This window comes from Tetranychus urticae, chromosome 3 (genome assembly GCF_039701765.1).
Source record: "Tetranychus urticae isolate SD_2017Ah chromosome 3, NJAU_TeUrti_SD_1.0, whole genome shotgun sequence".
NCBI lineage: Eukaryota > Metazoa > Arthropoda > Arachnida > Trombidiformes > Tetranychidae > Tetranychus > Tetranychus urticae.
Window position 1 is genome coordinate 10,234,289 of NC_142960.1, and position 25,930 is coordinate 10,260,218.

The 25,930-nt window shown below is 31.7% G+C and overlaps 2 protein-coding genes and 1 long non-coding RNA gene across 14 annotated transcripts; 1 reads left to right on the forward strand and 2 right to left on the reverse strand.

The window, feature by feature from the left end:
* Nucleotides 1-316: 316 nt before the first annotated feature.
* Nucleotides 317-1,619, reverse strand: RnpS1 (RNA-binding protein S1). Its single transcript, XM_015937594.3, has 4 exons — nucleotides 1,529-1,619; nucleotides 1,378-1,467; nucleotides 702-1,289; nucleotides 317-625 (listed from the first exon to the last, which is right to left on the reverse strand). Coding segments are annotated over exons 1-4 (780 nt in total). The 5' UTR covers nucleotides 1,531-1,619; the 3' UTR covers nucleotides 317-525.
* A 1,691-nt stretch (nucleotides 1,620-3,310) lies between these two features.
* LOC107369638 (uncharacterized) lies at nucleotides 3,311-7,949 on the reverse strand. Of its 4 annotated transcripts, none has more exons than XM_089268959.1 (3): nucleotides 7,666-7,949; nucleotides 4,337-7,233; nucleotides 3,311-4,113 (listed from the first exon to the last, which is right to left on the reverse strand). In XM_089268959.1, the coding sequence occupies exons 2-3, from the start codon at nucleotides 7,147-7,149 to the stop codon at nucleotides 3,729-3,731; spliced, it is 3,198 nt and encodes a 1,065-aa protein (XP_089125085.1). In that variant the 5' UTR covers nucleotides 7,150-7,233; nucleotides 7,666-7,949; the 3' UTR covers nucleotides 3,311-3,728. The 4 variants fall into 4 exon arrangements, with proteins under 4 accessions (XP_089125085.1, XP_015793094.1, XP_015793095.1 ...); XM_015937608.3 differs by having other exon boundaries at nucleotides 7,400-7,949; XM_015937609.3 differs by lacking the exon at nucleotides 7,666-7,949 and adding an exon at nucleotides 7,367-7,655.
* Nucleotides 7,950-8,717: 768 nt separating this feature from the next.
* On the forward strand, nucleotides 8,718-19,016 carry LOC107369639 (uncharacterized). 9 transcript variants are annotated; one of them, XR_016199694.1, is made up of 11 exons: nucleotides 8,718-9,079; nucleotides 9,169-9,231; nucleotides 9,872-10,062; nucleotides 10,258-10,467; nucleotides 10,700-10,853; nucleotides 10,971-11,302; nucleotides 11,374-11,657; nucleotides 11,886-12,056; nucleotides 12,627-12,771; nucleotides 12,916-17,838; nucleotides 17,953-19,016. It is a non-coding gene; the product is annotated as an uncharacterized LOC107369639 (long non-coding RNA). The 9 variants fall into 9 exon arrangements; XR_001570360.3 differs by having other exon boundaries at nucleotides 8,719-9,079; nucleotides 10,971-11,314; XR_016199690.1 differs by having other exon boundaries at nucleotides 8,719-9,079; nucleotides 10,700-11,314; nucleotides 12,533-12,771.
* The last annotated feature ends 6,914 nt before the right edge of the window (nucleotides 19,017-25,930 follow it).

The window sequence follows — 25,930 nt, forward strand, 5'->3', positions numbered from 1 at the left end:
AGTTCATTAATCATCTCAAGCAAAAAAGTGCATTATCATGGTCAACTAATCACCTATGCGGTTATTGTCAGAATTTCATAACGTCTTTCAACAAATAGCAAATCATGAATGTATTACATGAAGAGGTTTTCCTTTCGGCGCCTTTTACTAAATTTAAGAGTAACCTTACTGAAAAAGTTAAGCAATCAGGCTAAAGTACAATTAAAATTTTACTATTTTTGTAAAGAGTAATTAAATCTATCGAGTTGTCTTGTAACTTTAACTAGCCAAATTTCAAGTTTTACTTGCACGATTTTATCAAAAACAAAGATAGGAATTATTCGTAAGTATTATTTTAATCGATTTATTATGAATAAATTGAAGATGTGTCGATACAAACATGATGTGAACGCAATTAAGGAATAATTAATTTGTACGGAACTGAAATTAATACAAGCAAAAAAGAGTTGAATGAGGGAAAATTAAAGTTATGCTCGTTTAATTTTACTACAATCCATGGCATAGTTTGTTTCATGTGAGACGATGTTATCGAGAAGATGAGCGAGATGAAGATCCACGGCGTTTACGAGGTGGTGTCCTTGATCTTGTGCGACTACGACGATATCTAGGAGGAGATCTGGAATATCTGGAAAGATAAAGCGAAAAGGAAATGAAGTCAATGCAAATTATGTCTATTCGATATTTATTAAGATGAAACTTACCTTCTATTCCGTCGTGGCATTGATCGACGACCCCAGTTAGGGCCGCCTCCACCACCTCCACCTCTCCTTATCATGGGTCCACCATAATTGCGCGGTTTTTGAGCGTAAACAAGACTGACAGTTATTTCTTGGCCATCGATTTGTCCGCCATCCATGTATTTGATTGATTTTTCAGCGTCTTCAGCTTTTTCAAAATCAACATAAGCAAATCCTCTAGAGAGGTGGGGATGAATCCGATCTGGAGGTAAATCAGCACTTCTTATTGGTCCATACATACTGAAAATTTCTAAGATATGGTCTTTGGTTACATTTTTTGTTAACCGTCCAACATGAATTTTGGATCCCTTAGGTGGTGAGGGCGGGCTTTTACGATGGCGAGCAGGTGATTTACGTTTGTCACCTCCAGAAGCTGCTGATCGCGATGATGAACTAGACGATGAAGCAGATCGTGACCGTGACCGAGATCGTGATCGTGATCGAGACCGTGATCGAGATCGAGAACGAGAAGCTGATCGGCTGCGAGAGTCTGATGATGAGCTTGATCCACTTGATCCACTTGAAGATGAACTTTGACTTGAAGATCGGGAACTAGGTATAAAAAAATTATTAATAAACTGTTGAATTAACAAAGACGAAAGAAAAGATGACATATTGAAATGTAATTTAATCTACAAACCTTCCACTTCCACTGGACTCAGAATCACTGGATTCACTCTTTTTACGTTTTCGATCTTCCCTTGTTCGACTTCGAGATCGAGCCGGTGCCCTGCAATGAAAATTAAGCGATTTAATAGACAAGACTCAACCAAAAAGAAAATAATACTTACATGATAAATAAATAGATGATTAGTTGATGGAAAGTAAAAATGTGGGCTCAATTTTCTCACTAGACTTCAATATCCAAACCGGTTAACTTAACATACAAAGGGACTTTCAAAAAATTACGAACAGAGTTCCTCAAACAAATTTTTCATGTTGACAAAACGGCTCCAATGAGGGCGCTAGTAAGCTAAATTAGCTTTGTGTGCATCAAAGAGTAAAGTTACCTTACTCCAAAGAGTAAACTCTTTGCCTTACTCTTTGGTATAAATTGATTGGATTTATAATAAGGATTGGTCTTTGAAAATTGGACAAATTTTGACTGTTTATTAAATATTTGTCATTGGAATTGAAATGATGCATTCATTAAGAATAGATAATGACTCTTGGTAATAGCTGTATCAGTTTTGACCGAAGAAAATTTTCAGTTCATCTATCACTAGATATTCAAAACTTATTACAACTGTAAGCTAACATTTTAAGCCATTTCAGAGACTTTTCGACCTGATCTTGGTTCAATCAAACCTGTAATACCGATATTAGTTTTTTCATCATGCTGTTAAAACAGTACAATTCAGAAATTCTGAGTTTTTAAAGTAATTTTAAACACCACTTGACTCCAGTGTTTCACCAATAACCTTTTTTGAATAAATATTATCAATATTTTTGCCGCAATATTTCCAACAATAGCATTGGCATTTAAAACTCTGTTTAGCTTACATTTTGGTCAATCTTCAAAAGCCTAAATATACTGTAATTTTGTCGTTTCTAGAGTCGTTGCCTGAATCTTTCATTTAAATATCTTCAAAACTGTGCCAAAACTAACTTCTCATAGCAATACAGTGAAACAAAAATTATTTGATCTCTAATTGTTTTCACTCAAATATTTTTCAATAAAATATTAATAATATCGATATTTGCTCTTGCAATAATTTTTCAATCAATATCTTTTCTGAAACACTAACAATTAAATTTTGAAGTTTTAACAATTAGTGCAGTCTTTTTATTTCCCTATAGCCCTTTCTACCCTTTTTCCTTTAGGGGTCATTAGAGTTTTGCCTCAATGAAATCCGAATTGAATTGCATGTAACTTAAATTTAGTCAAAAATAACTCTGGTTTTATCTCCTGTTCAACCTAAGACATAACCTAACCAAGACCTGGACATCAACTAGACAATCTCATAAAAATACAGAATCACATGGACTCGAATGCAGCTAAATTTTTGATTGAATTAAATTTTTCACTAGCCTGGTGTAATAGCAAACTCATAAAAGACATCTCTTCAATTTATTTTATATAATATTATTTACTTCCTATTAGTTTAATTTTCATCTTTCATTTTAATTCAATTTAAGTTTCAATAATTTTTGTAATATTATTTCATTTTTGTATACAGTCGTGGAACCCGTATCAGGCAGTTCACTGCGAGTGCAGCTGGTCAGGTTCACTCTGCAAATGATCAAGTGGATCAGTTTGTGATTATCGGTGTCCTTATTCCTGAACAAGGTGAAATGAAATGAAATAGACTCAAGTGAACACTGTATTTGAAAAGTGCATGAAATTTGCGTTGATTTTAGCCTTAGAATCCTTTATTCGAAGACACAACATGATGATTGTAATTTGTTTCAAAATTTGTGAAAATTGGGTTATATTTCCATGAAATATTGGAAAGTTTTCTCCTTAAATTGATTTTAGATAAATATCTAAATCAATTCAACAAAATATCTTATTCTTGAACATTTGCAAAGTTTTATGAAACTATTAGAGTCCGAATAAGTAATAGAGCTCATTGTTTCCATGTTTAACTTGAAATTTATTTTATAAATAATACATTTATAGCTTAAGAAACTTGGAAGTTTCAAAAGTCTGATTATTCAATTAATTTTTAGTTTCAGATTGTAAAGTTGGTCAAATTTGACAATCAATTGTAATAATCGTGGTAAAAACGATAAAATTAATAAGAGTGAAGCAAACGTAGATAACAATAACAATTATTATGGATTGGAGACGAGTTTGATTCGAGAATTGTAATGGAAAGGTTTGTTTTGATGAAGAGGGTGAAGATGAGGATGATTCTGATGATTAAATTGAATTAAAGGAATGGATAATGAAGATGATGATCAAAATGATGTATTGGCGACTGTAAGTTTGAGTTGATTTGTCAACTTGTGAGGCTTGACGATAGTTGTATCATGAGTATGGTCTTTTCAAGATTTTTGCTCATTTTCTTCAGTTGATTTAACAGTTGTCGGTTCTGAATTGTCATCGACTGTTGTTTTATCGATTGTTCCCTTCAAGGCTACTGTAGATGGTGATGTTTCCGATGGTGATGAAGACAGAGGATCACTTGATTCACCATCTTTAGAGTAATGGATATCAGCATCTTTAAATAATTCCTTAAATTCTTTGTCCGATAATTTAATGTAACCTGGTGGTGGAACGTGATCAGCTGAACCATGATAGGCATGATACTGTTGGGTTGATTCACTTGTTTCCAACTTGTCTGAAGTATTATTTGATTGATCACCAAAAATCACTTTCCCATTGATGGGTTCATTGCGGCTATCAAGCTTAACAAATGTATAAGTTTCACTGGAAAGTAAAAGTAAAAGGTTTAAAATTAGTTTCTCCAATTATAAATCATACTGTATTGTCTTGTTAATCACAAAAGGAGTAATTGAACGTTTCTTAAATAGATTGTGGAAGATTTAATAAAAATTTTAATCAAATAGAAATTAAAAAAATATTTTCCCTAAACTCATTTTATTTTGCAAAAATGAAAGAAGCATATGATAAAACATATGCTGATACTTACTCATCGGTCGTTTCTTCATTGTTTTCCATTGAACTGTTGCTCTTTACACGAACCTCTTGACTGTTGCTGCTATCTGGATAAATTCCTTGTGATGAGTGTGAATTTGATTGGTAATTTTGATCATCATAGTGTTCAGCTTTGGCATAGACCACTTCTTGGCCTCTGATTCTGTCTCCAAATCGAGGTTCATTAGGATTTACTGCTGCTTCAGTGAATGTTTCCTTAGGATTACCAGAAGAACCGTAATCTTGACCAGAAGATTCTCCATTGTTGTTATAATTTTTATCCCCGTTTTGGCCTTCATATGATGGTGATGATACATATGCTGGTCCTTGATCATTTGGCCCATAACCTTGTTGATGATTATCTCCATAATTGGCTTGAGGTCCATCCTTAATGGGTTCAGCGTCCTTCAAGACATTACCTAAGGAAGGTATTTGGTTTGATATTAAGTTTATCAACATTTTGGTGTCTAATTCACTTGGAGTTGTGTAAGGTTTAGGTGAAAAATCTGGCGACGCTCCGTTAAGAAGCTCAATTTTAGGAGGCTCAGCATAATCAACTGATGGAATCATTGTGGGTCTGTGACCTTTATCTTCTTCTTCGTTAACTCTTCCTCTATTTTCATCATTTTCTTCTTGCGAGTAATCTTTGTTTGGTCTCTCGATTTGTCCTGAATGAGCATTTAAATTATACTCGGGTCCTAATGGATTTGAATAATCAGTTCCTGTGTTTTCACCATTATCATAATTGTCTTGTGGACGAGGTTGTTGCTCATCGTAACCATGATTTTCATTATTGTTATTGCCATAAGCTTGGTTAGATGGACCGTCTTGTTTATTTTCATCATTTTCATAATTTCCAGATGTATAACCTGGTGATCCTGTTGTTGGATAAGGAGGTTCAGAGTAACCTTCGTTGCCTGTAGGTCGATTATTAAACTCAGATGGTCCGGAAGGTGAACCTTGATTGTAGTTTGTTGGGCCATGGTTAGGTTGAGATTCGTCACCCTGATTGTATTGATTTGCCTTCAAGTCAACTAATTGATCTCGACCGATTGGCACAACTTGAGGTTGATTTTCAATTATATGGTCTGGAGAAACATCATAACCTTGAGGAACTTCAATAACTTGATAAGGAGGTGATTGTGGTGATTGATGGGGACCGTTAACATGTCCTGGTTCCTGATCATAAGAACCTTGAGGCTCTCCAGATTTACCATTTTGTAAACCTTGACCGGGATGATATTCGATGAATGATGGTTTTCCTTGTCCTTGATTATTATTGTGAGGATGAATAATTTTGTATTGTAAATTGCTCATTGGAGGATTAATTGGACCATGAGCCATTGGGAATCGTTGATTGTTCATTTGTTGATGATGTCCTCCTTGATTACCGTTGTTATTTTTTGACATGTCAGGACGTTGTGCTAATCTATCGACAGGAACAATTGATGGAAGGCGCTCTTGGTGAGCAATTAAATGGATTACATTAAGATTTTTGGGATCACTTCCACCAAATGCTGGAGGTGAGCGGCCAGGCTGTCGGAATTTAGATAGAAGGGGACGGAAGATTGACGATATTCTTGATTTAATTGGATTAGCAGCTAAATTATCATAAATGATTGGAGAAGGTCCACTTATTACTGAGGAATGACCCGGAATGCGACCATTTGATGAAGGAGATGTTACTGTTATTGGGGGTCGATTAATTGATCGTCCGCCCTTCTCTCCTGATCCTCCTTCTGGCCTTAATTCAATAACTCTTGCTCCATCCTTGACAGCACCTTCAACCAAACCATGTTCAACTTCAGGAATAATCTTCAAAACCTCTTTTTCAATATCTTTGATGTCATTTTGGGTCAAAACCTTGTCATGATCAGTTTCAATAGCCACTGGAACTGTAACATATCGTTTACCCCCCTCTCCTGTAGTGACCTTAGGATAAAGACCACGATTAACCGGGAATGCATCAACAATACCAAAATCTTTCCTTATATCTCGTCCTCTTTCTTTCAACTGTTTAATCATTCGATAAGCATGAAGCTCAGCGTCTTTCATTGGTTTACCTTCAACTCGATTTGGCCTAGGACCAAGGTGAGAGCCAGGAACTGGTAAACCACGACCAAGATATGATAAATGTCTAGGCAGAAGAAGAGGTCCGTTCCCTTTCAATGAAGAGGCGTGTATACCTGTAAAACCAGGATAACCAAAACCGGGTTTACCAAAACTGTGACCCATTGGTGGTCCATATAATCCATGAGAAGCTGGACCGTTTGACGGACCTGATGAACCTGGGAAACCTTTACCAAACATGTCATCCATTTTAACTTGTTCAATATCAACAAGATTACGGTATTTGGGTGATAAATGGGATTCAGATGAATCAGGAGCGGCTAGAGATCCAGATTGAGAGGATGACAAAGGTGAACCCGATGTCAATGAGGTTGGAACTGGTAGAACTAAGGAAGATTTTAATGGCGCCGAGGAAGATAAACCAATTGGATTAGGTGAACCTCGTTGAGGTGACAAGTTGCTGTTTGAACTTGAAGTTGCATTTCGTCCAGATTGGACAACTCCATTGGCACTATTATTGTTATGGTTATAGATAACATTATTAAAATTACTATTTAAATTGGCATTATTATTATTACTATTAGAGTTAATATTATTATTATTTAAATTATTATTTAAATTTAAACTATCATTGTTATTGCTGATGCTTAAACTTCCAAATCCTGATAAATTATCTTCTGGTCTTAATCCATTTGATGTAGGAACCATTGGTTTCCATCCGCCAAATCTCCAAGTCATTTGTTCACCAAACGACAATCGCCTTGTATTAAGGTAGGGTTTACATTCTGTTAATTGATAACAGGTAAACAGGAGAAATATAATCTATTCAACAATAAAAAGATATAAGAATAACAATTAGATGAAGAGAAAATTTGAAAGTTTAACTTTGTTGGCGAAAAAGCAAAGCAAAAGCAAACAATTTAAAACAGTAACGTTTTTCCCATTAGTAGTCTACCTTATGTGAAGCAAAATGGTTTTAAATTAGCACCTAAATCACCATTTGATGACAATTGTTTGTTGAAATGTAATAAGACAATTAAATTAAAGGTAAATGACCAATGATTAGAAACAAGGCGATGAGAACCAGAAAATAAAAGTAGAACCAAGAAATGTTTTATGCAAGATTGATGTATTATTGTGGACAAGAAGAAAAAAAACTGGTCATGATTATTGTATTTATTTATATCATTTGTCAACACTCAACAGCTGAGAAAACAATACAATTAACAATCTTGACACCAACATTGACCTTACATTGAAACAATTAAAAGCCTAAAACATGTTGACAGAAGCAATTGTTTAATTTGAAAAATTGGTCTATCAGCAAAAGTGGATTCACAAAAAGAAATGTATTGAAAGTTGTCAACAGATGAACCATTTTAGTATTGAAAAACAAATGGAGGCGAATCTTGTTCATGTTTAAATAACAAACAATTTAAGTCTCCTGTTAAACTCGTGAGACTGATAATTAGATTGATAATTACAATGATAATTAAAGTATAGACAGGATTTCTCAGGCGAATGGTAAAATTAACAATCGTCTGATAAATTCTGGTATACATTGTAATGGATACTTTACAAATAAAGGTTGTTATGTTTGTAAGGCACAACCTGACCTTGGTTAGATGGAAGAGTTTTAAATGATTAGATTTTAAATAACAATTAGGGTAACTATTTATGGGTTGATGATTTAGGGTAGGACCATTGAGAGTTGAATGGGGTCAAAAATGATTTGATTTAGTCCAGTTAGAGTCTAAAAAGATGATAATGTTAATGATGATGGCACTGATGGTGATGGTTAAAATGTTGATGATATTTAGCTGTGTAACAAAATACTGACTAAACGTTAATGATGTTGATAAGTAAATTGAGACTGGAAAACAAATGCAAAAAATAGCCATTCATTTAACAATACAATTATCTAAATAATAGATTGAATAAACAGTTTCATTTTACAAGTTAAATCTCATTTAAAGAATTTCCATTTCATGGAAAAACATCTCACTGATGTTTAAAAAAATATATTAAGAGATTCAACAATTGCTTTTTGATTGATTGCTGTCTATAGCTAAACATGAGATTGTGCGAGGTTAATAGGCGTCTAATATATGATTACTGATAATGTAAATTGGATAATTCTATCAATTACCGAGTTTCTGTACAATTTAGCAACGGGTTTAATTGTGAGTAGCTTCACTTTTAAGTCACTTCACAGTTAACTGGTTCCATCAGATGGTCAACAAATTATAAGGTAAACAAACACTCAATTTAACCGCTTCTTGCGAGTCTCTGGGTTAACACCAAAGATGGGGTTATTTTAAACAATGTAACATCAACAATTGAACAGACGGTTCTAATTGGAGGGAATTAACCCTTTTGGATGATATCTTTGAATTAAAAGTTAATTTTTTATGTATTTTTTACAATTATTTTTCCTTCTCTTTCTTTAATTATGGCCATCTATCAACCGGTACAGGAGCTTATCTCATTTTGAACTCTTTTATCCTCGTGCTATCTCTTGCTCCTTTTGGATTGCACGATTATCAAATGATTTTTAAATTCAATTTACTGAATTGAATGTGCTTTGAATTGGTTAAATTTATCGTGGTTTTGGATTAAACTCAGGGAAAAGTGCATTTTTGAATTGATTAACCATTTAAAGAAAAAGGTAGGTGATATTACATTTGTTTTGTCCAGTTAATTTGCTTTTATTTCAAGATGATCAATGATAATGACTTATTTTTATTTCTATTTTAGGTCGATTTCTGTCCTGGTCTTAAATCATTTCCACCTTCACCTGTATTAAACCGTTACAATCAGGTAAACAGGACTACAGGTTAATACAATTTTAATCAACAAAACACATTTCCCATGCTTATTAAACAACAATTGAACCACCAACGATCATCAAAAATCATCACCATCATTAGCATTACAGTACATACAGTAATAGCTTAACAACACTGACAACAAGATTGATAATGGACAACAACAGTGAAAGCACCAAACATGTTTAATTAATTGAAAATATCCAGCGATAAATGGAAATCATTGGCATGTCTTAACTTTTAAATTAAGGTTAATGATTTCAACTTGACAATTGACAGTTTCAGTTGGTGACAATCACAACTTGATTTCCTTAATAATATCAATTAATGAAAAGTCATTACAAACCAGAAGTGTAATAAGCAATGTTAATTTATCAATTTATAATTAACATTATTAAATACAACAAACCAGTTGATAAATGACTTTTTGATGGTTTGAATTTGGTTTCTCTTTTGTCAGGTTGGTTTGTTAATAGCCAATGAGATTGACGATTCTGGTTACCATGTAAATCCAGCTTGTTTTCCCTCGCATTTTAATAACGTTTATTACAATATTCACATATTGATATTTTAATATTATGTATTATTATTAATATATCTCATGCTTTTTTACGACACACCAAACAATTAAGTTTAACCTGATTTGGAATCGTCGTGGAAGAGCAACAATTCAATCACTGACCAATTACATCGCTACTCCAATCGCACAATCGATGTTGTTTAACATTGATTGTTGAGGAGTTGAGTGTCCAATTATTTTTTGCTCATGTGAGAGCAAAAGAGCTGTTATAACTGATCAATTTTTTCACAACAAAATCCAATGGTAAGTACAATTTAACATCAACATTAACATATAATACAATTAATAACAATCAACTGGTCAAATGAAAGAGAGAACGAGAGAGTGAGAGTGAAACAGGAAATTACAATCATGATTATTTGCCTTTAGACAATTAGTTATGTTTTTATTTCACCAATCAATTCTGAAAACCTTTTTTCTCTTCTCTTTCTCTCACAGGTTCAAGAAAAGAAACAATTTACAATTGTAATTGGTATTGAATCAAAAAAATTATGAGTGGGAATGGCATTAGCTGTTTTGAGGGCAATTATAAGAAACACCTTTAACCACCTAATTTGATTATTATTGTATTTTGAATCAATTTTGGAGCAGAAAAATAAATCAAGTTGACAATCAAAATTGTTTACAAGTCACCTTTGTTTACTGAAGGTAAATAAACTATTATCATTTTTATAACCCAAACCATCATCATTATTAACAATCATTTAAAACTATTAAACATGTATTTTGTATAGTGAAAGTGTATCCATACAATTTGTCAATCAATTGTATTTTCACGGGCTAGGTCAAACCATTTTATTATCATTATTCAATCAAAATCAATCAAAAATATTTTAATGTTGATCTTTTCTGCTTACTCTTTTCACTTTTTTTTATTCAGGAGTTTTATTATGCTGTTGATGACACTGAATTGGTCTTTTGCTTGTATTCAACTAAACGAAGTGGACTAAAAGCTTTAAATCTTGGATACCAATTGGAAATAAATTTGCCATTTGATTTGATTCATTACCGATTATGATGGATACAGATATACGGTAATTGTGATTGTATTGCTCAATATGGATTGTTCAATTGAAAGTATCGCACAATAATGACCGATACACGATATAATGGTCTAATCTGTTGATTGTGATGTTACTCTGCAATTTAAGATGTAACGACTGAGCATTAAGAATTGTTTGGATGGGCAAAGAAAAGCGTTTAACATTACTTTGCAGCTAAATTGTCTTTTCCGATTTCAATTATTGTTGATGCCTTCAAACGTGATTAATTTGGAGTTGAAACAATTGCGAGTTCGAGAATAACCAACCCTATTAGTGGCAATTAGCAATAATGAGAATCAAATATACAAATCAAGTGATTAAGGGAAATACTATTATGGTTAATGAATTATGCTGATTACCATAACAAACGTTGGCGTTTGGTCATTTCGCATTTAAACGGATTTTCATTTGAATCGTGATTTGGTCATTTCTGGTTCATTGTATGTCCACAGGTATTTTTTTGATTACTGTTGGTTTTATTGTTTAAATTTATGTTTAAATTATTTTTCAGACAAACAATGATAGATAGGATGCTGATGATGATGGAGAAGGCGGAAACAAAAAAGTGAAAGTAAAAAAATGAAAAGCAATCCAAATAAACAATGGGAAGAAGATGTCAGGAAAAGTGAATTATCTGTATTATGAGCATTTCAACTGGAACCAAAATAAAGTTCATTGAAGCATCACTCGTAATCATTAAGCATGAATCTTGAACAAACAAACAAATAAACAAAGTAAAGAGATGATAAATCAACAGCTCAATACATGAACACTTTAAAAAGGTTTCAACAACAGGTAGTGTTTATTGATGGGTAATCACTTTAGTTAGATGATCAACAGATTAACCTTTAATCAAATTTTAGCCACTAGATTAACTCACCAAATAGACACGCAAAAATTTTATTGCACAGATAGACTTAAAGATATAATTAACTGTTGATTGAAAAATTCAATTTGATATTAATCCCAATCCTGCATTATCATTATCTCTTCAACTAATTAATATCTCCTCTTATTTTACAGATTTTATCCTGCAAAAAAGACGGCAATAAAGATGGTGAAAAAAAAATCAAAATCCGTTTACAAAATAATGAATGTTATTGGACTCGGTTTTATGACTTCATAAAACAATGTTGAGATGTTTGTGGCGATAATATAAATTGTTGGGCGAATCTCTATGCATCATTGTAAAAGGTATGAATTATTAGGGTTTGGTCTTAATCTGCAAAACAAACAACGCTTAAGGTCCAAGTTGAAAGCCTTTTCTTGAACTAATTACACCAACTTTGAGACAAAAAAGGTAAGACAATTGTCTTAACTCATAGAATCAATTGAATTATTACAATTGATATTACAATACAAATTATTATTAATACAATCTTTTAAGGATCAGGCATCATCCTGGTACAGAAATTCAAATTCATGTTGATTAATATTTACGGTTATGAAAATGGATGCCAACACTAGCTTCAACATGATCGGGATCAGTATATTGATCTAATGGAAATTGTTTGATAGCGTTTATAAAAGCATGATGCTTTAGCATCAAACAATTTATATAATTTTGAATTGAATTCTTTAAATTAAGAGAAGCATATTGTCTCAAAGTTGGTGTAATTAGTTCAAGAAAAGGCTTTCAACTTGGACCCTAAACATTGTTTGTTTTGCAGATTAAGACTATACCAATTATTAGTAGAGGATAAACGTCAAGTTAGATGAATTACGCTGAAGGAATCACTTTTAAAATGTATTTTCAACTTTAAGAGACGGAAACCAATTGTCCATTCAAGTTATGCTCAAGATAGATGGATGATACTAATTGTGTTGATTGTGGTGATAATGATGATCATAAAAAGAACCAAGGAAGTCGAGATGAAACATGACGATTATGATGATTAGTTGTTAGTAGGTAAAACAGTGAAACTCAACGAGAAGTGCAAGATATTACACGTATTGTGTGTAAGATAGTGAAAGTTAAAATTATAATCAACTGTTTGTTTACCTGTTTACTGACTTTTACTGATTTTACTGTTTATTGATTGTTTTGTTATAGACTGATTGACGGACCAGACTGGTGACTTGTTGGTGGCTGTTGCGTGACCCTAATAGCTCAACAATCTGGTCTTTGGTTGGCCTCTCACACACTCATTCACTTTATACTCATTGATCTTTACCACAACAATCACCATTATCAAAACAATCAGATGAAATAAACAGTGAAAGGGAACCATTTTGTTATTTGGTGATGCTTTGAGATGTTCCGGTTTTTTTTTGGTGGTTGATCTCCAAAACAGATTTTGGTTTCACCAACAAGTTGCCAACAACAATGATAATGATGTTGTGTGGCGATGATGATGATGGTGCTTGTGCTGGTGATAATGATTATGATGATGAACATGAAACACACGCCAGTTTCTTACCTTAGTTAACAGCTTGATACATTTGAATGTTTTCCCTCTTCATCTAACCATTCAACCTCTATGAGCTCTATTGCTTTATAAACTTTCAACCCTTGTAACACATTTATGAATAGGAAGTATACTTTTGCTGCTTCACTATCATCAACCTCATCAACATGAACCTTTCAATAGCCATGCAATTAAATTCTCATTCAATTAGACCAGTTATTGAGTTACCGAAAAAAAATAACAACTTTCCCGTACTGATCCATTATTATGTATAAATATATCTGAATATCATCTGAAGCTTTAAGGTGACGATGGAATACAGTTTAGTTAAAACAGTTTTCACATTTAAATTTGATTGTTTACTTTTGTTTAGATTGATAATAACATTAATATCATTTCAATTGTTGGTAATGATGATTGTAATGATGATAATCATAATGATCTAATCATGAGGTTGATGATGGTGATTAACTGTTAACAATATTGTCAAATTTAGGATAGGAAATGATAGATTGACTTAGGTTGGGTTAGACCTAACCCATTGAAAAGCAAAAACTGTATGCACACTTAAACCATTATCTGTCCATCCTTTTGTTTAATCAACTTAGATAATCTTTTAGCTATTAATTCATAAACATTACAAACATTGAAACTTTATTTGATCAGCTCAGTGCAAGATTCAATATACAAAATTTAAATTGTCCAGCAGACACCAATTATAACCTGTTAACCCAACACTTTACACACTCACACACATTGGCTATCAGTTGTGTCTACCTTGTGTCTAATGTTGATCATTATTACCATTAGAATCCTCTTTTTGCCATTGTTGTTATAATTATTATCATTATCAAATTGAGATAAATTGAATTGTTGGTGAATTGGTTTTGATTCGATGTTGGGTTGAAAATAGCCTTGCAAATGTATTAAAGTAAAGGTAACATGAAGTTGAAATCTTGTCTTAAGAAGCGTAAAATAGTTACCAAATTAACTGGGCGGTTATTTAACGATTGATTATGATTTGGTTTATGTTGTTGTTGTTGTGTTGATTATGAGGATGAAGATGATTAAGGGAATCATAAAGATGGCGGATAACATGTTGTTAATGTTCATTGAATGCTTACAAATTGTTCAATCATCCATCAATCAAGCGAAAAAAAAGTTGAAATATAAAAAAGAAACTCTGTTCAAATGTTGAAGCTATTTGTAGACAATGATGATCAAGATGGACGGTAATAAGAAAGTGAAGTCTTTCTTTTTTTTCTCTCTCTCTTTTTCATGAAGATGGCAAAGGGTAAAAGAGAAAGCTTGGAAAGGATGAAAAGTGATGATGATAGGAAGCAGACTGATTAGATGAAAATAGGAGGTGATCAGGAGTGTGTATTGAGATTGGTCAAGTTTGTTTATAAAAGCACACATAAGGAATGATGAGATGATGATGATGGGAAAAGTTGAGTTAATTGTAGTCAGAGGAAACCGATAGACAGCTAATTACGGCTGTAATGATGAAGATGATCAAAGAGTGTGAGGAAAGGTTGAAATGAGAATCGGTTTCTACCCTGAAACTGAAATGTTGCTACCAATTTAAAGTCACTTTATCATTATCATCATTATTAGCATTCAATTGATCTAAATTTGGCTAATTTATTTGAAATTCATCTCTTCTATTGTCATCAATCTGGTTATTTGGTATCAATTGGTTATCAATCCAGAATGGGTGAATAAACATGCAAGAGAAAGAAGAGAAAAGCTTTTCTGGTTAAAAATTTGGGTCTTCACCAGATTTGTAGGAAACAGCTTATTTGCACTTTGAATCTTAATCACATTTATTAGCATTTTGTTTGATCAATCCAATTATTAGTCTAATTTTAAATCGATGATAATAATAAATTTGATGATAGTTGGGTGAAAAAAACAAAAAAAAAGAAGAAAAAATGGGATAAAATTTAAGGTGCGATGAAATTATATTGAAGATATCAGGTTTCAAAAGATGACCATCCTGTAAAGGTTTCAATGGTGATGATTGAAGATTGATAGGGTTTAATGTTATTGTTTTTTAATAAAATGTTGTTGTTGATAATGATAATGATAAAGTTGATGTAAATTGTTGTCTTCAATTGTTGATGATCAACATGTTTTTTCCTTATGAGGGAGGTTAAGGTAATTGCTGTTGTTTTAAGGTTGTTGATGTAAAATGGTTCAATCAGATGCAAGACAGGCTACATCATTAACAGAGGGTGAGAGTTAATTGTAAATGAACCATATGAATGAATCAAAATTTTTGAAACCTGTTATTTTAATATAATTCATATTAACTTGATGATATTATGATAACCTAAAGGAATGGATAAGATGAGAGTCCGTTGAGAGAGGAAATCAAGAAGATAAATAACTGTATTCTGTATACACAAGCACAGATAAAGCAACAGGTAATAACAATAATTGAGCGACACAAACACCAATCAAAAGAGTCCAGTTTATTTGGATGTAAAAAAACACTTCAGTAGTCTATTGAAGTTGTTAACCCATTGATTGAATGGTAAACCCATTAATTGTAATATAAAAAAGGGCTAATTGGATTTTCACATTTGTTGTTGTATAAGATCAGGTTCAAGCCTATCTGTTGTCGGTTCATATTGAAGGTTTGTTTGGCCCTTTATCACATTAATTATATATTTTTAGCTCTTTTTACGTTCACTTTTCAATTAACAACTATTTATGTGTTCTCATTTTACTGATTAATCTTAATAAACCTTTATAAATAAATGAATACAATTTTAATCACACAAAAACACATGTTTAATCCAAGAGATTAAGGTTAACCATTTTTAGTAAGGAATGGATATAAGCAAATGGATCGCTTTAAGCATAAAATTGTGGGTTAAGTAACCAGGAAAAATCCGCAAGATGACGTTCTTTTTTCATTAAATTAACACTGAAAATACGGACTAATGGTGCGTTAACCGAGATATGGATTGACCGTTATGGGTAGTGCCTATGGGTTGGTAAAAGGCCTAGACAGTGCCTTAAAGCTGTCGCTGGCCGGTCCACACAAGCATAACCAACAAGGCTTTACGGTATCTTTAGGATTAAAAGGATCCATTCAAGGGATTGAGTCAAAAGACTGGATCATCAACTTTCTTTAATATTTAATGTCCATTAATCATGTAAATTGTTATAAAACCATTATTACAGTTAGATTGTAATTAAATGTGAAGAACAAACAAAAGCCTAAAATGAGGAAAAGTGCGATTAATTAAATGATAATATATGTATAAATATGTAGATGAGTATGAAGCTGGGTTTGGGTATATCAATCAGTTTACTTTACTGGTAATGTATGTAAATAAAATTGTGTTTTCTTGTTTGATTTTGGGAAATTATATAAAACGAAATGAAATTGTTAATTCAATTCTAGATTTTGATCATGGCCATCATCACCGACTATTTGATTAATCAATTGTTAATAAGGAAATTAAGAAAGTGAAAGAAAAAAACAATGAACAGTCAACAATCAACCAATATGAGCCAATTGAGAAATCACTGATCGAGATGTTGATTCATTTGATAATCATGACTTGATTTAAACATGTTTACTGAATCGATTCATCCATTCATCAAACCATAAATCATCTAGATCATCATCTGAACTACCATCTAAACCATCATCAAAATGACCAGTAAAACCCAAAAGTACAAGTAACTCATCAAGAGTTAATCCTTGCATATTGATGGGACAAAAGGACTTGACTGGATTTACTGATTATCAAGTTTAATTTTACATCTTGATAGTTCAATTGACAAGTTATTTATGATTTATATTTATATTTATAGATGGATATTTGTTTTTTTGATTAGTATGGATTGTTAAATAAGTAAATTGTAAAAAGGTATTAATCCAAAAAAGAAGCAGAAAAAGTGTATTACCTTTGTAAGCCCATTCAGCTGATTCACTTGTGTGTTTGTTTGATTGATTAAACTGGTTAAACTGTTAGGCTTTGAATGGGTTTCCCATTCACACATTTGACTAAATTGTCAATTGGATTGATCGATGGAGAGACAATCAAAAGTAAATCATAACAACACCAACAATTTAAAATAAACATATTAACCTTTTGTTGTTGATGTTTGTTGTTGCTTTATTTAAATCGTTGCTTCTTCATGATTGCAATACATTGTGTAAGTTGCCATTCAAATGTACACTTGTAAATTGTGATTTGTTAACAAGTTTCTTGAACTTGTAGATTGAACAAATAATAGATTAATTTTACAACAATTTAGATTTGTTACAAATACAATTTAAATATGGTTTAACAGTTGCAATAATTTTCAAATTAAATTTCGCTCTATGAGACAAATTGAAAGGTTTAATTAGAAGACGACCCCTTTAACATTTGAATTTTTCGGTTAACTGTTATTGTAAAGCCTGTCTGATTATTAATAAAACTATTTACATTTTACTGTGAAATTGAACTGTTTTTTGATTTAATTTGTACTTTGATATCATTAGTTAATTGGACCATTTCACTGAGAATATTAATCTTCAATTACACCTTTTAATTAAACCTGTAAGTATTGTAACTCTCTTCCTGAAAATCAGATTGTACGTTTTTCTTGTCTAATTGTAAACCCCTTTTAAAATGATTGAATATCTACTAATTTCTGTTTGCTTCCTTTATCAGATATTCTAGATCTCACATATTCTATGCTCGGCTCAATTCATCGACTAACATTGTAAGATAATCCGGAATCAATCTGTGACTCAAGAACGTTAAGCATGGCAAAGTGGCGGGATAATGTCTTCACCTGATTCATACAACATTAATTTAGACGATTCAAACAAATTGGATTTTAAACAATTGACTACTGATACTGAACTTCTCTAACCTTGGCTCATTTAATTGTCACTTTGAATGTCTTCATTTACTCATTTATTGGTGATTTAAACATCAAACTTCCCACTTTTGAGTCATTTTTGGTAAACAAAGTTGCCCGTCAAATGTTTCATTGTTCAAATTTGTGTAAAATTGATTTAATTAGGACATTCAGGTGCCACACTTGAACATGCCATCTAAATGGTACTAAACCATTCATTTTAATAATGTAGTTGATTGTCATGATACATTTGAATTGAATCGTTTTATACTGCAGTTTTTTTATGATATTTGTACATTAATCATAAAAGACTGTATGACTTTCAAATGTTGAACAATCAACCCTGAATTAAAATGAATTAAAATGATAATTAAGATGGCTATCTGTTGTTGGCAAAAGATGAAACCAATTGAAATGTAAATGAAGCAATCAAAAGTGTAAATAAATGAGTGAAACTATTAATAATAACAATAATAATAATAAGTATCATCACCATCAACATCAACCAAATAATAGAAGTAAATTAGAAAGATTTAGTTTCCTCACTGACCTGTTATGGTGATTAGATGTTGATTGTTATTGATGTTGATTATAATGATGATGGTTATGATGATGATGATGTCGATGAAACTAATAATCTAATTTAGTTTCTTGTTCCAGTCAACATATTAATGACATTAAATCCTTAACGATGAACACATTAAAATTCAATCTCTTTCTGATCAACAATTAGAAACAAATAAAGGTTAAATTTGCAATTGAGAAGCAACTATTTTTAAACATTTTTTACCAATAACCTGACAATTTAATTGAGTTATAAAAGATGACAAAGAATAAAGCCAACAATATTAAAAATCAATGATACAGTTAATTGTTATAACAAGTTTTGATTATCTGAAAAAATCATTTTCTCACAATTTTTGTTTTCTTTTTTTTCTCAATTCTAATTGTAACTTGCCTTAAAGGTAAACAATATTTTTAAGCATTTAAAGGAATTGAGCTCATGAAAAAAAACCTGCTCATGATGAGGATGAAGATGATTTTAATCAACTAAATGGTAATCAAAATGAGAAAATATTTGGGTTCAAAGGTTGGTGCCCTTGGGGCCTATCCGATGAACCAAAAATTGTTGAAAATGTTAGTAAAATCTTTGTTTGTAGTCAATGTTTGTTTGATTTTGTTAGGTCAGCAACATTAACACTGTCCGATCAACTTAACTATCATTTCATGCGCCTTTACATCCTTAACATGATTTTTCAGATTGAATTTTTCATCTTTTATTTCAAATTGTTTCTAGTTATCGCTTAAAATCAGTAAAAAACAAAAAGCTTTCTAATTAACATTTAAAAGGACATTAATCAAAATTGATTGAAGTTATCCAATTTTAATGCACATTGGTCATTTGCAAACATTTTGACAAACATTTTTAGTTCATCGGATAGGCCTTCGGCATCGGATAATTCAAATAACCTAGAACTTGAAATTGAAGTTCTAATCAAGATGAAATGGTAAACTAATCAAAATGATAATGTTAATGGTAAATGGTTTTCCAAACTGTAACTAAATCTGATTGTTTGTTTTGAAAAATATGTAAACCAGATGAAGAAGAAGAAGAAGAAAAAGATCCACGAATTGAAGAAAAAAATCAGCTCAATTTTCATGATGCATTTCAGATGTTCAGCACCTAAATCAAGGGGCTATTAAATAACCACTCCTGACCTGGGGTCAGTTAAATGAGATTAACCGGATAAGCAAGAGAAGCGTCATCTTGAAACAAAATTAATTTTAAAATATTAAGGTTAGGTAATAATTCATTGAATTTGGGTTTATTTTTATGTATTACCAGATCTTAACCAAATCAGGTTAACTCAAAGATTAATGTACGGGATGTAACAGTCAAATAGCCAGTTTTGAATCACTAATAACTTTTTTTTCCTTTGCTATAATTTAAATTTTTTTTTCTAATCCAAATAGTCAATTTGTCAAAATTTTGTTTTTGGTAACTTTCAAAGAAATGAAATGGAGCTAAAGGGTGCAAAGGTGGCTCAAAGTCAAAAAAGCTTCGTTACGACCCTAAGTCGATATACCCTTCGTATATAGACTTAGGGTCATAACTCGTGAGTGGAAGTACACATAATATTTTATAACATATCAACTGACTCAGAAATTTAAAATAATTAACTATTTGGATTTGAAAATTTTTAAATTCGAGCAAAAGACGAAAAGGTCATTAGCGATTCAAAATCGGCTATTTGACTGTTATCGTATATGCTTGCATTAAACTTTGCCTTTTGTTGAATGCATCTTGTACATTAATCTTTGGGTCAAATTGTTTATTATTTTTTAAATTAGCGCACGAAATTAATTTATAAACTAAGAAGCTCAAGAGCATCATCAATAATTACAATGTAAATCTGGTTCGATTATTGGTTAACCAGAAAACAATGGACAAATGGTGAATTTTGGTTTTGCTTTGTTGACCAGAAAAGAAAAAAATTTGACAAAAAAGTTTCTATTTACCTTTAGATGCATTTTGATTAAACAATTGCACTTTCACTTGACCAAATGAAATTTGATTTTCTGCTGAAATTTAGATATTTTTAGTCAATTTTGGCAACAACAAATACAATCAAATTGAGGTAAAGTCAACTGTAAATTGTTAGAGTTAATCCGTAAACACTTTACACAGATCCAATATGGACAAACCATGAAGCTCGTTCAGCGTTCAGCAAATAGGAAAACACTTTTAACGATAAATTAAAATTTAAAGTAACAATAAATGTCAAGAGACAATTTTCAACCAGAGAAAAGGAAAAGTCGATTCAATAGATTTTCATTTTGCTTTTGCTACCAACTGTGATTAAAGATGAACGGTAAACATGATAACACAATGAATGTTGTTGAAGTTGACTGATGGAAATGGTTAAAGCAAATGAGAGTCCGCAAAATCGGTTGTGATTCAGGTGAAAACTGAACGCTGACTTCACTGACTGAATCAAGTGAAATGGTTAAACATTTGAAAGATGAAGCCCATCTTTTTACTCCATTAAACTGTATACCCAGTTAAACTAGTTTCATCATCTTTATCATCATCATCATCATCAACAACTCTCTTCAACATCCTTCCTCTTTCTTACCTTTTATCATCATCATGATTATAATTTTTACTCATTTTCTTGATTCTTTGCCGAATCAACCATTATCATGAATTGATAAAAGAATGAGAACCATTTTTTTCTCAGTAAAAATTAACTCCAAGAGACTTTCTTTTTCCACCAACAATCAACTCATCAATTTGTTCACCCTTTTACACCTTTAATTTGATTACCATTAACCTTTTATCAGCACCAGTAACCAGCGTTGCCCAATTTAAGAACCAAGAGTTGATCACTGTTCGAGCAATAAAAAAGGGTTCAATCTTCAAACTTACATTTTTATGAAACATTTTTTGTCGAAATTAAATTTTGCTTTTCAATTTCGAGTCTAAAACTGTTGACAACTTTTCATGATTGAAGTCAATTGTACGGAAATTGATTTTTGCACTTTTAATTGTTGCAATTTTCAATTTTTCAATCAAATTTTTTCACTTCTCTTGTTAAGCTTTTAATCAAATATTGAAATTAAATTGCAAAGTTAATTGATGATTCAAGATTAATCAAGATTAAGATTTAAATAATGAAAACGTGTGTTATCGGTTCATTGACAGTTAATTGTTAACAATTGAATCTTTTCAATTGTTTCACTTTTCCTTAGCCTTCTGACCATAATGTTTATCATGCTGAGCTGATTAACTCTCCATTATAATCACAATAATAATCTTATAATAAAATGGCTTTCAACTTTTTCTAGTCTTTTCTTCATGTTGAGGTTTCATTTTTGAAACATTTTTTTTCTGGTTTCACTCTCTCTCTCTTTCTCTCTTCGTTTCGCCGAGATTCAGATAACAGGAAATTTATGCTGAGCAAAAATGAGCAAAAGTGGCGAGAAAAAAATGCATTTCCGTTCTTTATCATTATAATTGTTATCGTTTGCTGAATCAAGATTATGATGAATGGTAGTGAAATTTGAAATCAAATTAACCATAACATTGGAAAAAAATATCAAAATATTGAGTTTGTTGCAATATTGTGTAACAAGAACAATTGATTCATCAGAATCTAAATTTGTTGCTTCACGCCATGAGATGAGTATGGATTGATGGTGAAATTGAAAGTTATATTTTGATTGAACAAAAATCGTCTCTTGATTGTCACCGGCTGTCTGATTAATCAAGATGTAAACTGTTGGTTGGAAGAAGACAAAAAATTTACCCAAAATTATCTCTTTAAATGGCAATTGAACTGGAAAACTCGCAACTTTCATTTTCCTGACTTTTTTTTGCTGCGGAATAAACTTTTTTCATGTTTTCTCGAAATACCTTTCAATCTCAGTTTCCATTTCAATCTCTGAGTCGCTATGCAAGTTTAGGAATATCAATTGAACTTTTCTTCCAAGATGAGATGTTCTGTGATCGATTTTAACCTGATTAAACTTGAAATCATTTTCAAATTTTTGGTTCGTGCCTTTAAAGTTTGACGAGATTCGTCGTTTGATCAATTTGCATTTTTTTGAGAATCGGTCGAAACTGAAATTTCACTCTTACTTTTTTGTCTCTCACAACAATGTGATGAGATGCAAGTTGATAATGGCATTGATTTTATTATTTCAAGCATTTGATTAAACAAGAGGCTTTCTGGTTGTGATTGTGATTGGCTGGTCAAGTGACTGGAAAAGTGGTAAATTAATTTGATCAAATTGACTGAAATTGAAATGATAATGATAATAATAACAGTTGACCTGACCTGAGAGAGGAAAATTGATCATTGATTCGCTCATCTTTTTTCACCTTTCCTCTTCATTTCCATTTTTATTGAGCAATTTTGTTGAACACATGCAAGTAAATGTGTTAAATCATGTGACTGGAATCAAATTGAAACACTTTATGGTTAATAAAATAGGCAAATTTGATTGGCTTAAGAGTGAAAAGAAAGTGAGAGTAAATTGATTAAAAGGTTGAATTGAGCTTGAAGAGGGTGCCATTCAAATGTCTCAGGTTGATCAAGTACAAGGTAATTGTGCTTGAAACTATTGAATACTGGAGGCAAATGCAAAACTTGGTTTACTTTCGACTGATGATATTTTTCATTTCATGTTATTTGAACCAATGTCGAACTATTCACTTTTGTCTTTACTTTTATCGTTTTTAATTGATCTTGCTATTGCTGATTTTAGCTTCACTTTAGCAGTTCATCAATTTTATCTGCAAGTAATGTAATTGAATCACTTTATTAAAATGAGCATTTAAAACTACAAACGTGACATTGTGTCTATGAACGAATTCAAATCTCTGCCTAATAAAAATGTTAATTTTTCTTGATAAAATAGGGTAAGCATAACTATTGTCTATGCTTTAGGCTATCTATTAATTCAAATCAAAAAGTAAAATTTTCGCGACAAAATAGTGAAATTATTCATATTTAGTTATAAAAAGTTCAAACGCGGGAAATAGCACCATTTAGGGTTGGGGCTGAGGGAACTAACCACGCGTTGGTGCCACATGCTCTAACATTGGACAACAAGCAGCGCTGAATTGAATGTTTTTGACATGCTTTGAGCTCCACAGTTGAAGTGCTTATTGACCATGGACGAGACCTGATTGCACACTTATAAACCTGAAACATCATTTGAGTCAAAAGAATGGGTAAAAAGTAAGGATCAATGTAAGGCCAAAACTCAATCGTTTTGAAAAAAGGTTATGGCTGCAATTTGTTGGGCTACTATGGAATCCTCGATGTAAAATTCATAGAACAAGGACAAACAGTTGACGGGGATGGATCTCGAAATCAGCACGATACCGTGAAGTAATTTTGAAGAAAAAATACTATCATATCATTTTTGCAACAACATGAAATTTCTTCTGAATCTTTGTCTGAAATCGATGAGCCAAATGTATCGATGCTTAATCATAGCCAAGAAGCAGATCCATCTAATATCCGAACGCCAACTAATATTCGACCTCCTGAATTTCACCGTGGACTTGGGCAAGGTTCATTATCTAGTGATGAAATAGTTGAGCCTCAAGTCCCTGAATTGAATCGTATGTAAATGATAATAGTGAGGATAATTAAGATAATTGGTATAAAATTGCGGAGTTAGATTGAGTACATTTCATGTTTAGTTCGGTTGTTAAGATTACCTGTGCTTTGATATTGAAAATAAGGTTACAGTAATTATACGTTTATTTCACAAAAATCATTTATCTATTAATATCAACTTTCTGCCAACAACTGACCACTTGTTTCTGATGCTGTCTTTCAGAGACTATCGACGGACTCTCTACTTCACATTCTTTAATTATACTTGATATCAAAGGTAATTCAATAAACTTTTTTCTTACATTCATTTCACTGGTGTGAACAATTTATCCAATCGACTTCGAACACATTTTCTAGTTTTCTAATCAATTCTAATTCAATCGGCTCTGATTTTTTGTAAAAATAAACGTTTAATTACTGTTAAAGGGTAAAGTTATAAGAGGTGGTGTCGCAAGATGATCTCAGATTAAGGTTGAGATTTAATTCTCCAGAATTCTCTTTAATTCGCTATAAAAGGCACCTTTAGTGAAACTTAGACAAAAAAATGAAAACAAACATTAATTAAACCTTAATCAAACAAACAATCCAATGTGCAATAAAAATCTTTCAATTGTCTCTTTAGTTGGACAAATGAATTGGCTTTTGATTGCCAGCGTCATCTGAGAGTGACCGAATGAAGTAAATCTCAACTTGAAAGATTTACCATTTCATGCTCTTTCTTGTTACCTTACAATAACAGTATTTGATAGAAAAATAGTGAAGATAAGATGAGAAAGATGGCGTAAGTATGGAGTTGCCATATATTTTGTTTTATTTTTGTTTAATTAATTGTGTTCCTTTACATGATAATAGAAAATGTAGAATCTCATGCTGAAGATGGTTTTAATGATTCAGTCAATTTACCCAGAGTTCCAGACCCTTTGTATTCGCCTGCAGTTGAATGATACCCTTCTCTATGGGTAAAAATTGCTAAGCAGTTCGATAAAACTTTCTTGAAAATTCAAAGCAACTAACTTTCAACTGACAAACTCAACTAACACTTGAACAAGAATTGTTTTTCGTTGATAAAATAGGGAAAACGAAAATAATTTTCAATCCTAGTTTGAATGAAATTTCTTTATCAATATCATTCTTCATTCGACTCATCAAAATACAAACCTCAGAATTGAATTATTCAATATCCCAGTATTTGCAAGTATAATTTCCATTGGACTCGATGTACAAATTTAATAACCATAAGAATATTTGGTGATTTTGTTTCCATCAACTGAATGCCCGAAGCCAAAGAAATCGAGTCTTTTTTCGTCGATTGAACAAAGAATGGCAAAAATTTCTCAATATATCATTTCATATTAGTCGAACTATTGATGAATTGTTTTTTTCCCTGATTAATGGAGCAGGTTTGTTGCTCTTTTTGAACCAATTTTGCACTTTCTTTTTCCTTTTTATATGAATTTCTCAACAAAATCTACTCTTTTTGAGCATTTCCAGTCTATTGCTTCCAAAGTCAATCAAGTAATATTTTAATGCCAGACCAACTTGCAAGGTTAAACTGTTGAACGAAAATTGACAAAAAATTTTCTAATAGTTCTTCTTGTTGGTTGTTACTCGAAATGTTATTAAATAATTCCTTGTGAAGAAAATTTGTTTC

Excerpts from the sequence above, each read along its gene's own strand:
- RnpS1 (XM_015937594.3), bottom strand. Across the intron at positions 1,290-1,377 it reads GAGTCCAGTGGAAGTGGAAG|TTCCCGATCTTCAAGTCAAA; the intron begins GTTTGTAGATTA and ends TTTTATACCTAG. Across the intron at positions 626-701 it reads ATGCCACGACGGAATAGAAG|ATATTCCAGATCTCCTCCTA; the intron begins GTAAGTTTCATC and ends TTATCTTTCCAG.
- LOC107369638 (XM_089268959.1), bottom strand. The coding sequence starts at position 7,149 with ATGACTTGGAGATTTGGCGGATGGAAACCAATGGTTCCTACATCAAAT. Across the intron at positions 4,114-4,336 it reads AATGAAGAAACGACCGATGA|TGAAACTTATACATTTGTTA; the intron begins GTAAGTATCAGC and ends TTTACTTTCCAG.